The sequence below is a fragment of the Chrysochloris asiatica genome, unplaced genomic scaffold, assembly GCF_000296735.1.
Source record: "Chrysochloris asiatica unplaced genomic scaffold, ChrAsi1.0 scaffold00140, whole genome shotgun sequence".
NCBI lineage: Eukaryota > Metazoa > Chordata > Mammalia > Afrosoricida > Chrysochloridae > Chrysochloris > Chrysochloris asiatica.
The window spans coordinates 5,379,579-5,394,563 of NW_006408658.1; the positions used below are offsets into that span (position 1 = coordinate 5,379,579).

The 14,985-nt window shown below is 37.0% G+C and overlaps 2 protein-coding genes across 2 annotated transcripts in view; both read left to right on the forward strand.

Moving 5' to 3' along the window:
• LOC102826548 (olfactory receptor 51F1-like) overlaps window positions 1–11,337 on the forward strand; it is a gene marked incomplete at its 5' end in the record, with an annotated part of 18,653 nt that extends 7,316 nt beyond the window's left edge. The window contains 2 exons of the mRNA XM_006870367.1: window positions 10,878–10,930; window positions 11,303–11,337. Of these exons, the coding sequence (XP_006870429.1) occupies window positions 10,878–10,930; window positions 11,303–11,337 (88 nt within the window). The remainder of the gene's footprint in view (window positions 1–10,877; window positions 10,931–11,302) is intronic.
• Window positions 11,338–11,345: 8 nt separating this feature from the next.
• On the forward strand, window positions 11,346–12,290 carry LOC102826929 (olfactory receptor 51F2-like). Its single transcript, XM_006870368.1, has one exon. It carries the CDS (start codon window positions 11,346–11,348, stop codon window positions 12,288–12,290), a length of 945 nt encoding a protein of 314 aa, XP_006870430.1.
• The last annotated feature ends 2,695 nt before the right edge of the window (window positions 12,291–14,985 follow it).

The following is a 14,985-nucleotide window of genomic DNA, read 5'->3' on the forward strand; positions in this document are numbered from 1 at the left end:
CAGATTCAAAATGGCCAATACCAGTCAATTTCAGCTCACTAATGCCTAAGATATCGATGTTTATTTGTTCCATTTCATTTTTGACAACTTCCAATTTTCCAAGATTCATACTTCGTACATTCCATGTTCTGATTTTCAATGGATGTTTACAGCTGTTTCTCTTCATTTTGAGTTGTGCCTTCTCAGCAAATGAAGGTAATGTGGGCTTTTCTCCCACAGGGTTTACTCCATTTGTGTCATCACGGTCAACACTTCTTTGAGGAGTCATCTTTTCCCCAGTCGCATTTTGAGTGCCTTCCAGCCCGAGGGGCTCATTTTCTGGCACTGTATCTGAAGTGTTTTTCTGTTATTCATAAGGTTTTCAGTGACTAAATATTCAGAAGTAGTTCATCACTCATTCTTCTTAGTCTGTCTTTGTCTGGAAGTTCATCTGAAACCTGTCCACCATGAGTGACCCTACTGGTATTTAAAATACCAGTGGCAGAGCTTCCAGAATCACAGCAACTCACAAACCACCACAGTATGACAAACTGACAGATGACAAAATTCTTAGTCTGGGATCATTCATGGGAATTTAATAAAATACACAAAAAAACCTACAAAAATATATATGCTAATATAATATATGACTCTACTCATTGCTCTGTGTTGTATAAAGCAGACAGAAAATATCATTTTTAAAAATGTTCAATATTATATATTTATTCACTCAATAATTTATTATCTCTTTGAATGTTTATCAAAGCCAATACATAAGAAATAATAAGTCATACTCTTGAAGGACACACATTCCCATGAAGCAGTTCTAACTACCAGATCTTTCTACCAGAATGATCCACATGCCCAATGAGCACATCAAATTCCAAAAGTCCAAAAAAAAAAGACTATCATTCTGCTGATAAATGACTTTGTTTCTGGTAATAAAGGCTATAAGTGATTAATGTGTTTTTCTTTCTTTTAAGAAAGTTGACCAAGCACTCCTGTGACCTCTGGTAATATGTTATCTATTTAAACTTTTAATTCATTACAATTGAACTTGCAGTCTTTTTTGTGAAGACACCTTCCAGTCAACCAAGCCTGATTTACTGGCATCATGTTTGACCTTTTTATCCTCACTAGCGTAGTGGTTACGAATCGGGCTGTGAACCTTAAGGTCAGCGGTTCGAAACTACCAGCCGCTCCGCGGGAGAAAGATGAGGCTTTCTACTCCCGTAAAGATTTACACCCTTGGAAACCCTGTACAGGGTCGCTATGGGTCGGAACTGACTCGACGGCACTTAACAACAACAACATTCAGCCCAAAGCCCTGAAACAAACTCATCTGAGTTGAGTGTGTTTCAAGTCATAAAAACCCTATATGACAGAGTAGAATGGCCCCCTAAGATTTCCAAGGCTTTTAATCTTTATGACTGCCATATTTGTCCTGTGGAGTTACTGAACCACAAATCTTTCAGTAAGTAGCTGAGTACTTAACCTTTGCACCACCAGGTCTTCCTATTAAAACAGGAACCAAGCAATGCAAAATAGTTTCTTTGATGCCATAGTTTATGTGTTTCCTCATTACTACTGTTCTATGTACCATAATTGCTCTCTATCACAGGTGTGTTCCAACAAGTATCCTTACCTTCAGCCTCTCCTCCTTCTAATTAATCCTATAGGAAAATGTCATATCAATCTTATAATAAAAATCATAACATTGATTTCAATAACTTCTCATGCATTCCAAATTTTAAGCAAAGTCCATAAACATCCAAGGAAGGCACTGAGACCTTACTCCTGTGTCTTTTCTTAGAACTATTTAGACATTACATATTTTATCAATCTAGTTTGTCAGAGAGGAAACAGATGTCCAGAGATAGGTGTATTTTCTTAGAGCTACACAGTTATTAGCAGAGCCAAGATTGGAATCTTGTTTTTCTTGAGTCTAACAGAAATTAGAACATGTTCAGATTCTTAGAACGCTAATGTGCTACTTTTCCTGATGATGAAAATACTTCAACTAATGGTTTGAACCCACCAGTGACTCCATAGACAGCAATCTGCTCTCTTAGTGATTATAGTCTGCATATAGCTCTGCTCTGTCCATAGGGTCACTATGAGGTGGGATCAACTTGATGGCAACGTTTAACTACCTATCATATTAATGACTCTCCTTTTTCTGTGTGTTCTCAGATATTTGAACAATTATAATTATACTCAAAATTCACAACTTTCTATACAAGCTCCCCTCAAAGAACTTGCCAACACAACATTCTCTGCAATTAGCATGGCTCCATTATCACCAAGGAGTTCTTGTGTGACGCTGTAGGATAATGCACTGTACAGAAATGGCAATTTGAACCACAAGGTTGGCAGTTCAAACTCACCAGGAGCTCCTCAGAAACCCTATACAAGGTCGCTATGAGTCAGAACTGACTCCACAGTACTTAACAACTTTATCACCAATGAGTTAAATGTAGCCTGACTAAGCTGTTTTTTGTGTTTTTTTTCCTCTGAATCATCATAATTATTATAATGAAAGTTGTATAAAATGCACTAAATACTTGGAATATACAAGAAAAATGGTATGTAATTCCAATTTTCAGAAATTGTATAGTAAAGGAAAAGGTCCTAATTCTACATTAACAATGGTACATAGATTATATATGTATGCTTTAGGTCAAAATGAAGTATTCAGTGTAGGTTGGAATTATTTTTGGAGTCCTGGTGTGGCTCTACAGGATAATGCACTGGCCCTCAAGGTCAGTTTGAGCAGCAATGTAGGCAGTTTGAATAGCAAAGTAAGAGGTTCAAACTCACCGTCACTCCTCAGAAACCCAATTACAGGATCACTATGAGTCAGAACTGACTCGACGGTACTTAACAACAACAACAAAATTATTTTTATTCCCCCAAATCCATATAACTTTATTAACTAGTTGACCACTAGTCTGCATTGTTGTTGTTAAGTGCTTTGGAGTATGTTCCTATTCACAGGGACACTATATAGGTTTCCGACACTGTAAATATTTGAGGGAGCAGAAAGCCTCATTTTTCTCCTGAGAGGAAGTTTTTGGGTTTTATCAGTCTACACAGAGGTGAACAAAATGACTTCTACTTTCTTGTTTTATATGTTTTTCTCTCCTCAACTGCAAAACTGAGTTCCAAGGGTGGTGAACAAATTGATTCGATAAACATTTGTTGCCCACAGATTTTGTATCAAGTGCTGTGTTTTCTAGGCATGTTGTTGTTGCTGTTAAGTGCCATCAAGTTGGATCTGACTCATAATGATTCTGTATAGGACTTCTATATTTACTGGAGCAGAAAACCTTGTCTTTCTCCTGAGAGCAGCTGGTAGATTCAAACACTGAATTTGTGGTTAGCAGCCAGACTTGTAACCCACTATGCTACCAGGCATATATCAGGTAAACAACAGAAAATTTGTTTTAGTTTGAACTACTAGTTCTGAATAGGATAATGTACTTGGAAAGCATTAATCACTATGTTGTTGTTGTTAAGTATCATCGAGTGGGTTTCCATCCATAGCGACCCAGGATAGGGCTTCCAAGGAGTGGCTAGTGAGCTTGAAACACCAGTCTTGTGGCTCAAACTGACCTTGTAGTCCAGCACATTAACCCACAGTGCCATAGCAGGTCTGTATTAATCACTATACACAGCCAAACCCTTGTTATTCATACAATTCTGACCCATGGTGACCCATGTGTTACAGGGGAGAACTACTCTATAGTAGTTGGGGATTTTTACATTGTTTTTTTGTTTTGTTTTTGTAATCTTTCAGAAGTTTATCAGCAGGACTTTCTTTCACAGTACCTCCAGATGGGTTTGACCCACCAATGCTGTGTTAAGGAACCAAGCACAAACCATTTGTTTCACTTAGAAACCTTAATTTCTATATAGATATTGATGCTTATAATCCTTAAAGAGCAACCAAACTATTTTTTTTTCTTTTTCTGGAAGCGGTTTCCACTTGAGTTTCTATGTTGCCAAATCTTCTTGCTTTTATTAAAAGAAGTCCCATGATATTTTAATTAAGTTTTCTGCTTCCTTCTAAATTATAAGAATCTGTTTGTTCATTTTGAGAGATGTTTAATGTAAATGTACGAGATGTACCAGGTTCTATGGTATCAACTGGAAATTCTATCAAAGCATCTACGATTCACTAAGTTGTGCTTAATGAATTCTGCACTTAATAAACTATTTACAATAAATACATGGCTGAATAAAATCTAAAAGATATACTAGATTCTCATCTTAACATTATATTTAACTTCAAAATATTGAACTAATTTAATAATTAAAATGTGTAAACATAATGTGCCAAAAAAATTGTCTCCTCAAGTAGACCAGCCTGGAGCGGCTAGAAGAGCAGAAGATACTTCATGAAAGGAAGATTAGCAGGAAAAATCAAAACAGTAACAGCAGTCTGATTGACTACTACAAGAACAAGCAAGCTGTTCACCCTGGAGCCATCAAGGCAAGTGGTTGGGTCCCCTCAGAGAAATCCCTCTAAGACTCAAGGGATATATATGAGCAGGCGTGTGGTCTGGATGGTGATCACATTGGTCACCGATAAGGGGAAAAGGGGGAATAACAGCAATGAAGTTGGGAGCTAAGTCTGACCACATTCAATAGATTCCTGTGAACCCGGTGAAGACCTGGTTGGCCAGCAGTATGACAAGAGTCAGGGATTCCCTGGCCCAGAGGCAGTGACATGGCCACAGAGGACTAGACCAGAGAGTGAAGTGTCCAGCTGATATGAAGTGAGTGGAGATGCACAAGAACAACCATACTTGCAGATAGTACCCACTTGACCTGGCTTCAATGGCTGGATGATCAGAACTCGACTAGAAGAAGAAAGAAGAAGGGAAACAAAGAGTAACCCACTACAATTTGATGAACTTTACCTATACTTATGTATGTTATAGCTAAAAAAGGGAACAAGTCTTTACAGTGATGATCACTCCCACCCTCTCAATACACAGATTTGACAGGGAAGAGCAACTTAGACATTGGCTACTCAAAAAGGGGGGTGATACAAAGGCAAGAAGTGACTGGCTTACAATCTTTCAAGAGGGAGCCTAGTTCCAGATGGGGCAGAGGAAGGTAGAATCTCCACTGAATTGTTTCCAATCTGTTGTGATGGGGCTAATGAAAGCAGATGGGAATAAGACACTTGTGGTACAATAGTGAATAATTGCTATCAGGACTGACTATGAGGGTCGGAAATGTAAAGGTGGATGTTTTGTAGCACAAGGAGGAGAGTGATTGATTTTGCAGTCCACGGGTGGAGGTCCCTGGAACCATCAAGTGAGAAGAACAGAGTGCAGGTCCCTACCCAGAGAAGAAGTGATGCCAAAAAATGGAGGCAGAGACGAGGACATAGAGAGATGGAGTGGCTGGGGACGCTGGACTCAGGGAGGGAGAGGGGTTGTGTGCTGATGGCCAGAGACAGGTCTGTGGGGGTGTATCCTTTGGTTGTTTAATGATGCATGGAGGGGATTGTAATCATTGCAATGAAACAAAATACGATAGGATGAATGTAAAACTGATGTTCTCCTATGTAAACCCACTCAATTCACAATAAAAACTTAAAAAAAAAAAAAATGGTCTCCTTTGTTTGAATCTTTTTCATTTGTCTAAACATCCATCTTTCCAGTTGTTGGCTAACTACCCTAGGGAGCAGTGACATACAACAAATAGAATTGCACAGAAATCTCCTATGAGTATATTTGCTGCAGCTGGGTAAATGACTGTGCTATCAAGGTTCCTTATAAAAAGTCTCCATTCATAGAGGTAGAAGGGTTACCTTCACAAGGCCCACTCTAACTAAGGATAATAGAAGTCTCTGTTCCTTGTCTACAGACCTAATCCATCAGTTACTCCAAGAAGCAGCACTTGGTTGTGTCCATAATAAAATGTGTCTGATGACTTTAATCATAAGTCATTTCACTTAGATTAACATAAGGAAGAATTTCTTTATAGTGAAGTTAAAGAAGCTTATTCACTTAGTCTCCCGGAATTTCTCCATCAACCTCTCTGCTATTTAATCTCTAACTCTCCACATCTTGAAAGGTAAGACCTACCCCATTTAGTCTTGGCCCCTGGCATTCAAAACAGGGCTCTTGCTTATGCTTAACTGTTCATTGTTTTGTTTTTGTTTTTCGCCTGTGAAACTGATGCCTATTCATAAACTCCAAATTTCTTTCAGGTGTTTTGTTTTCCTCTCTTTAGCTACTCATAGCAAAAAATGTGCTTCTTTAATACATATTTTATCATTCCTTATGCACAGTAACTGACACATCCTCATCATCGTTTAAGTTATATTCCTAATTAGTTTGTGCTGAGTGAAACAAATTGATTCCATTCCGTTATTTTTAAGTGTGCATCAGTCTGAAACTTTTATTTATTTATTTAGTCGGCTCTAAACTCTGGAAGCAATATGGCAGAGTAAAATGATCACAATTCTAGGGTCCAGCAGATCTGGAATCATTTTTATATATCTATGAAAATCTTCACAAATAAATCCATCACTCTGAACTTAGGCCACCTTATCTGAAAAATCACTGTCTACTAATGTTGTTGTTGTTGTTGTTGTTAAGTATTGTCAAGTTGGTTCTGACTCATAGTGGCCCAAGGAACAGCTGATGAGCTTAAATTGCGGACCTTATGGTTCAAACCAACCTTGCAGTCCAGCGCGTTAACCCACAGTGCCAGATGGTGCTGTAAAAATAGTCACACATGTAGTGATAGATATGTAGCAGAGAAACAGGCTCTATATTAATTTCTCTTCTCTCTAGCTGACAACATTAAATTAATTGTATTCTTATGTAGATTCCAACCTCTAATCTACTTCATATTTCATATGAGTTGGAGTCTACTTATCTCAGGGCCGTAGATCAACCAATTCATATGGCTTCTGCTTCACCTCCATGGAGCTTATTAACTTAGCAACATTCCTTCCTAAACTCTGAAAATATCCTGAAGTACCTTCAAAAAGGCTTCTCGAGGAATGGATAAAATAATTAAATTAATAAAATGATATAAATTTTGCCACTTTTGTAAAATTCTAGGGTAGTCATTGCTTTGATGAAATCGTCATCTAATGACAACTCATTTTTTTCTGCAGCAGCTTGGAGCGCCAGACATTTCTTTACATGAGGAATCAACAATATTCTAGAAAATCAAACTTTATATTCTTCAAAATCTTTGTCTTCCTAACTCACGCTTCCTAGAATCTGGGTGAGATAAAGACCCTTGCTTTCTTTTCCTAAAATCATCAGGCATATTTCCAACCCATGTCCAATTATATTGTCACATATTTTACCATAAAAATTGATTTTGACTAGAGTAGCCTGACTGGGAGGGGAAGAACACAAAAGGTATCACTCCTCAGACTGCCTTGTCCCAGTTGTTGCCAAACCTAGGCTAGCTTTTGATTATTCCCAATATGAGCTTTAGTTGTATTATGTTTTTACTAATTTATTTTTGTTCTTTCTTTCACATGTATTTTTGTAAGGCTGTATGTCAGAGATTATATATTCTTTCATTACATCAATATTTTTTCTCCATTGTTTTGCACAAGTGTTACTAAAATCGTGAGGATAACAGTGTCTAATATTTACTGAGTCCTTACATGATAAACAAGGTTCCCTGTAATTTACATGTGTTATCACATATTATTACTTGCTATCTTAAAGTTTTGGAGTCCTGGTATGGTGCTGTAGGATAATCACTGGACCATAAGGTCAGTTTGAACCAAAACATAGGCAGTTCGAACTCATCAGCCACTACTTAGAAATCCTATACTCAATGGCACTTAACAATAACAGCAATCATAAATTTTGCACATGTTGTTCTCTTTTTCTTTCTTGCATTATGTTAAAGTCCTCATGCTCACATTTCATTTATTTATTCTTTTGGTTTTCATACTCTTTACCCTAAAGCAAAATCTCCTCCAATGTTACTTGTTTTTTAAATAAACTGTGTATGTAGCTTTCTCATGATGCCACTCCCAATGAGTTTGATTGTGGGAAGTGCAAAGTTTCAGTCCCAGTACCTAATTTCAGTCTCAAGACTAGCAATCCAGAGCTTAACTAAAATAACACCCATACCTACCAGCACTATTTAGTTTTCTGCCACTTTGAAATTCTAAGGTAAATGAAACACCTACATCCCTAAAATGTGTTCCTGACTGATTTCCTCTGCTTCTTTCGGTGCTGATAAAAATATACGTGGGTAAACATTCATTTCAAAATTAAGTGTGCTCCTAGCAAGCAACCTCTTGGTCATCATCTCTGCTACTTTCTTAAAATAAGATACTTAGGGCAAGGAAGAAGTTTTAGACCACTTATAGATTGCTGTTAAGTGCAGTCAAGTCAGTTTCAACTCAAGGTGATCCTGTATAGGGTTACCAAGGAGTATCTGGTGGGTTTAAAGCACTAACCTAGTGGTTTAATTTAGCATTTATCCTACAGTACCACACCAGGACTCAACCAAAATCCTTCCTGTTGTAAAGTGCCATCGAGCCAGTTCTGACTTCTAGTGACCCTATATAGGGTTTCCAAGATGTGGCTGATGAGTTTGAACCATCAACTTTTCGTTCATACCGACCTGCAGTCCAACACATTAGCAACCTTAGGTTTAATTGTTGTTTGCTGTTTAGTGCAGTCGAATCAGTTCTGACTCAGAGACCCTGTGTAGGGTTTCCAAGAAGTAGCTGGTAAGTTTGAACTGCCCCCTCTTACGGTTCAAACTGACCTTGTGGTCTACTACATGATCCCACAACGCGACACCAGGACTCTTGGTGTAGTTAAACACCCTAAAGCATCCTGATTTTAGGATATGGCTCAAATTTTGCATCATTAATTATCTATGTTCCTTTTTTTTTTTCATTTATCTGTAATGAATTCCTGGTGTGGCACTGTACGATCAGCACTGGACTGTGAGCAGCAAGGTCAGCAATTCAAATCCACCAGCTGCTCCTGAGAAACCCTACACAGGGTCACTAGAATCAGAACAGACTCCATAACATTTAACAACAACAATCGGTGTTGATAATTTAATAGAAAGTTGGGAGACATTGTTTGATATTGCTAACTAAAGTTTCTTTAAAGAGGAAATCTGTTGCAAATCTCAGAAAGAAATTTCTGATTGCAATATAAAATGTAAATTAGAAAAATTTCATTAAAGTCAGCAACTGATGATCAATGGATAACAGATGAGGGTATATCCAGATTTACTGATGAAGCTACATGATCCATAGAGCTACCCTAGATCTATAGAGCTACATCAAAATGGGAACACAAGTAGATAAATTGTGGAGAAAGAGTAGAAGACAGAATTTTGACACATTTCAGGATATCATAACATCCAAGTGGAGAAATCAAGGAGTTGTATATATGGATTTAATATTTATGAGATTAATCTGAAATAAAGATAAATACTTTAAAGCAGGAAAACAAATAAAGAAAAGTCATTGTCCATGGAATGCTTATAGAATTGAAAGCGTATAGAGATACACTTTTCCAGTCAGTTTGGTGTGGCACCGTAGGAGAAGCACTTGACCGTCAACCATGAGGACAGTAGTTGGAAACCCTATGAGTTCTGCTATGGGTAGGAACTGGTTTGACGGCATTAACAACCATTATCTTTGAAAAAATTCTCAGAAAAGATTCCATTCTTGTTGATAATCTGTATTATCAAATTGTTGTTGTTGTTATTAAGTGCCGCTAGTCTGGTCCAACCCGTAGCGACCTTATATAGGGTTTCCGAGGAGTGGCTGGTGTGCTTGAACCGCTGAACTTGCAGTTCAAACCGACTTTACACTCCAGAGTATTAATCCACAGCACCACACCAGGACTCCTTGGATACCAGAAATTAAATAAAAATGGAAATTCTTATTAAAATGGTCTTAGATGTCATCTAAAGGAATAATAATAATAAAACTAAAGAAATGTAAAACATATTTTTAGTAATAGCTTCATTTTTAGAATAAAATTGTTTTCACAATGGATCAGTTTAAATTATAGCACCAACTAGTATGCTTTGTTGTTGTGTGTTAAGTGTCATCGAGTCAGTTAGGACCCATAGTGATCCTGTATAGGGTTTCTGAGGAGCAGCTGGTGAGCTTGAACCACTAACTTTGCAGCAAATTCAAATCAACTTTGCAGTCCAGTGCATTAACCCACAGTGCCATTCCAGTAGTACGCTTAAGAACATATTATTTGCTTAAAATAGTCTCATGACTGTATTTATACCTCATGTAACATGTACACAATCATGAAATAAAAATAAAATTGTTTTAATTGCAAACCATATAAATTTTGTATAAATTAAGTTAAATCCATAACTCTCACTCACATTCACCTTATATATTGATGCAATATTATATTATAATTAATTAAAGCAAATTTATAATGTAGCATAGTTATAGCACAAGTTCTAAACTAATTGTATCTTCTCTGACTGATTCCATGTTTCCCTCCTTCAAGTATTATTATCTGAGGGATTGTAACTAAACGTTTAAATTTATGCATTTGTAATAATGCTTCTCTGTAGGTTTGTCATGAGATGCAAATGAATTAATCTATGTAAAATAGATAGGATATTCTATGGAACAGAGTCTGGGATCAATTAGTCCAATGGACCAGGTGAACATCTGTCACCATAACTTTGAGACCAAAACTAAGTGGTACCCAGTGACCACTACCAACTGCTCTGAAAGGGATCACATTACAAGGTTAAGGATAGAGTGGGAGATAATGTGGAATAAAACTCAAAATTATAAATTAAAAAAAAAAAAAAAAAAAACAGGCTTACTGGTCAGAAAGAGACTGAAATGAAAGAATCTAAGCCTACGGCCCTCAAACACCCTTCAGATGTGGAATGGAGCTCACCCTCATGGCCCAGTATTTAGCCAAGCAATACACAGGTAGTAATAGGGGATTGCAATTATTGAGATGAAACAGTGTATGATTTGTCGAATGCTGAAAACTGATGATCTTTTCTGTAAACTTTCAGTAAGTTCACAATAAAAAGCTATAAAAAATTATTGATGAAAATACATGATTTAAAATAATAAACACCAAATAAATTTATTTCAGTGAATTCAAATGCAAGTGAAATGATTTAAAAATCATATATTAAGCCTTGGGTTTGCTAATAATACTCTATCAGTTGGTCTGTGAAGTGGGTACATGGCTACATACACATGTAAATGTTAACAGAATTGTACTCAAGTTTTTGCACTCTACTGAATGTATATTTAACCTCAACTAAAAGTAATTTTTAATTCCTATTTTAGAAAATCAAGATTTTGCAAGAGAATTCTGTTCCTGAAGATCATAATGTCAGACTCCCATAACTCTACCTCCCCTACTTTCCTCCTGACTGGGATCCCTGGTCTTGAATGGGCCCATGTCTGGATATCCATTCCTGTCTTTTGCCTCTATTTAACTGCCCTTTCTGGAAATACCTTGATCCTGTTTGTAGTCTTCACTGAGCCTAGCCTTCATGAGCCCATGTACTATTTCCTCTCCATGTTGTCTACCACTGATATTGGTTTATGCATCTCTACCCTGATCACAGTTCTGGGAATATTCTGGCTCAATGCCAGAGAGATCAGCTTCAATGCTTGCTTATCCCAGATGTTTTTCATTCACCTCTTCACTTTCATGGAATCTTCGACACTCCTGGCTATGGCCTTTGACAGGTTTGTGGCCATCTCTAACCCTCTGAGATATGTTACCATCCTAACTCACGCAAGAATTGCACAGATTGGTGTGGCAGTCATTATCAGAGGGACTGTGATTTTGACACCATTGGTACTGCTCCTGAAACGTCTATCATTCTGCCGCAACCACGTGCTCCGCCATTCCTACTGTTTTCACCCAGATGTGATGAAACTTTCATGTTCAGACACAAGGATCAATAGTGCATTTGGACTAACTGCAATTATCTCTACTGCTGGAGTGGACTCCATCTTTATCTCACTTTCTTACATTCTCATTATTCACTCTGTTCTCAGCATTGCATCTCCAGAGGAGAGGAAAAAGGCCTTCAACACCTGCATCTCTCATATCACTGCTGTGGCCATATTCTACATTCCTTTGATCAGTCTGTCTTTTGTTCACAGGTTTGGTAAACATGCTCCACCCTATGTGCCTACCCTCATTGCTAATATATACTTGCTAATCCCTCCTGTGATGAATCCTATCATCTATAGTGTGAAAACAAAACCAATTCAAAAAGCTATGCTTAAACTTGTATGTTCTAAAGGAACTCATATTTAACAGTTATTTCTCTCACAAAAACTTTGGTGAAGACTTATCACAAATCAGAGTTATAAACATATGCAATTTTAAAATATGCAACATGAAATTCAAGCATCTCAACATTTAAACAATACTTTACTTTCTACCATCAAAACACTAATTCAAATTGACACTATCTCTCAGATAATCTATTCTAATAGCTGATTAACTATCCACTCTTTATATTATTTCTGCTCAAAATCATTCACTTTGAATTAATTTTCAAAATGATCAGCTCTAATAAAATTTAAAAATAAATAATAAACATCTTTTCCATATTTATTCCTCATGCACTATGTAAATGGAATGACAACTCCAGTTCATAATAGCTAAAGTTTGGGTTCGGTGCTCCTTTAAAGTTCAATCTCTCTCTCTCTCTCCCTTCATTTATTCTGCAGTTTCAGAATAAGACTATCTACTAGCTCTTCCTTCATACATGTGTAATTTCCATACTGCTGGTTTTAATTGCTGACTTCACTTCAACCTTAACACCCACTTCTCCAGCTTGAAATTCTACCTGTGTGTCAGGGCTCATCTTTAGTTATCTCTTTGTTAAACTTTTCATGATTGTTCCAAAGTAGTTTGATCTCTCCTTCCCATAATTTGCCTTTCATAATGCCTTGTCTGCATCATTTTTGCCTGTATGAATAAGCATGCTTGCACACATGTATATATCATAGATAGGTAGGTAGATAGATAGATAAAAAGATAGGTAAGTAGGCAGATAGATTGGCGGATGGATGGATAGGTAGATAGATAGATAGATAGATAGATAGATAGATAGATAGATAGATACCTGGAAGTATAGATGGCTATATAGGGACAATAATTATTGTAGCTTCCACAAGGCTGCAATTTCCCTCAAGTCCAAAATGCCTTTATTATCTTTGATGTCCTAAAATAATCACAGTAAATAGTCAACACATAGTTGTTGAATTGAACAGAACTTACTAGACATCAAACAATGCATCTGAACAATTTCAGTGGTAATAACTCAATCAATTCCATTGACTGGCATGCCTAACATAAGGCATTTGTCTTACATTGGCGTGATAATTTTCTGCTTGTATTATCTAGCAATTGATCATAGTTCTGACTTTTCAAAAGCATATAGTCGAAGGGCTATTTTGGAATCTAAGATTTCATCCCAGGTTAGTAGAATGACCATATGACAAAAAATAATTTATATTATAAATTGCATGCTCAATTTAAGATACATATATATACAACGATATGTCAAAAATTTCCTACAAAATCATAGATATTTTCATTAAACAAAATATTAAAATGTGAAGCTATTGTTTCTCAACATATCCTCCATCTGGGTCTCTACACTTCTGAAGGTGGTGTTTATATCACTCTAACCCTTCCCAGGGAAGCACGGTGGCTCATAGAATAAGTACAACAATGTCGGCAGTTGGATCTCACCAGATGCTCTGTGGGACAAAGATGAGGTTTTCTGCTTCCTCAAAGATTTTTCAAAAGCCTTAGAAACTATAAACATGGTTGCTATGAGAGGAAACCAACTAGACGGCACTTAAAACAATGACAACAACCCTTCCTAGGAGAATTTTGCACCCTTTAATTTACACCATATCAAAATTTCTGTTTTGGCATCCTCTAGGGACTTAAATTGTATTCCTTTGAAATGTTCTTTGAGTTTTGAGAATAAAAAAGTCTGAATGGCGAAATTGGGGCTTTAGAGAGGCTGGCATAAAATTTTCCAGTGAAATTCTCCTAGGACAGCCCTTACCACCTTCGAAGGATGAGCAGGTGGACTGTTGTAATGGACAAACAAATTCCATGGGGCAAATATCTTGGTCTTTTTCTCACCGATGCAGTTTTCAAACTGCTTCTAAGTAAGTCTGCAAGATCATTCTTTGTTCTTTGAGAGAATCTATGAAGATTATTCCTAAAAACAGTTACCATATTCTTCTGAGCCTTGAATTTAACTGGCCCAACAGGTACCCTCAGACATCACTATTGGAACCCAGGTTTGGTGCAATGTGTTAATGCGCTGGACTGTGAGGCCGGTTTGAACCACAAGGTATTGGTTCAAGCTCACCAGTCACTCATGGGGAACCCTATACAGGGTTGAATGAGTTGTAACTGACTCAATGGCACTGAATAACAACAAGACTAAAAACTTGCCTGCAGCCATCCATTGATCACAGAGTTAGCAGTCAAGTGCTTATCTTAGGTGCCACATAAGGAGTCCTGGTGTGGAGCCATAGGTTAAGCACTGAACCACAAGGTTGGTTTGAACTGCAAGGTCAGTGGTTCAAATTCACCAGCTGCTCCTCAGAAGCCCTACAGGTTCACTATGAGTTGGAACTGACTGAAAAGATATAACAGACAGATAACAGTTGCTAATTAGGTAATTAAGAAAAAAAAATTCCCAGATTCTAAAGACAAAAGCTAATGAACTCTTCTCAAGGGCTCATTCATTTTCTTCCTGAATTCAGTGAATCTATGTTACTTACTTATACTAACATCTAAATAAACCTTAATCTCTACTTCATGAGCTTAACTTAGGACACGAAAATCTTTAGACAAGTTCAGTCTAGCAGTTTCCTTATAGATCTCTAGATATTCAATCTTGTCTCTCATTAGTTCTATTGCCACATCAAAAACAACTTTGAAAAAGTCATTAAGTTAATTTAAAATATGGTAT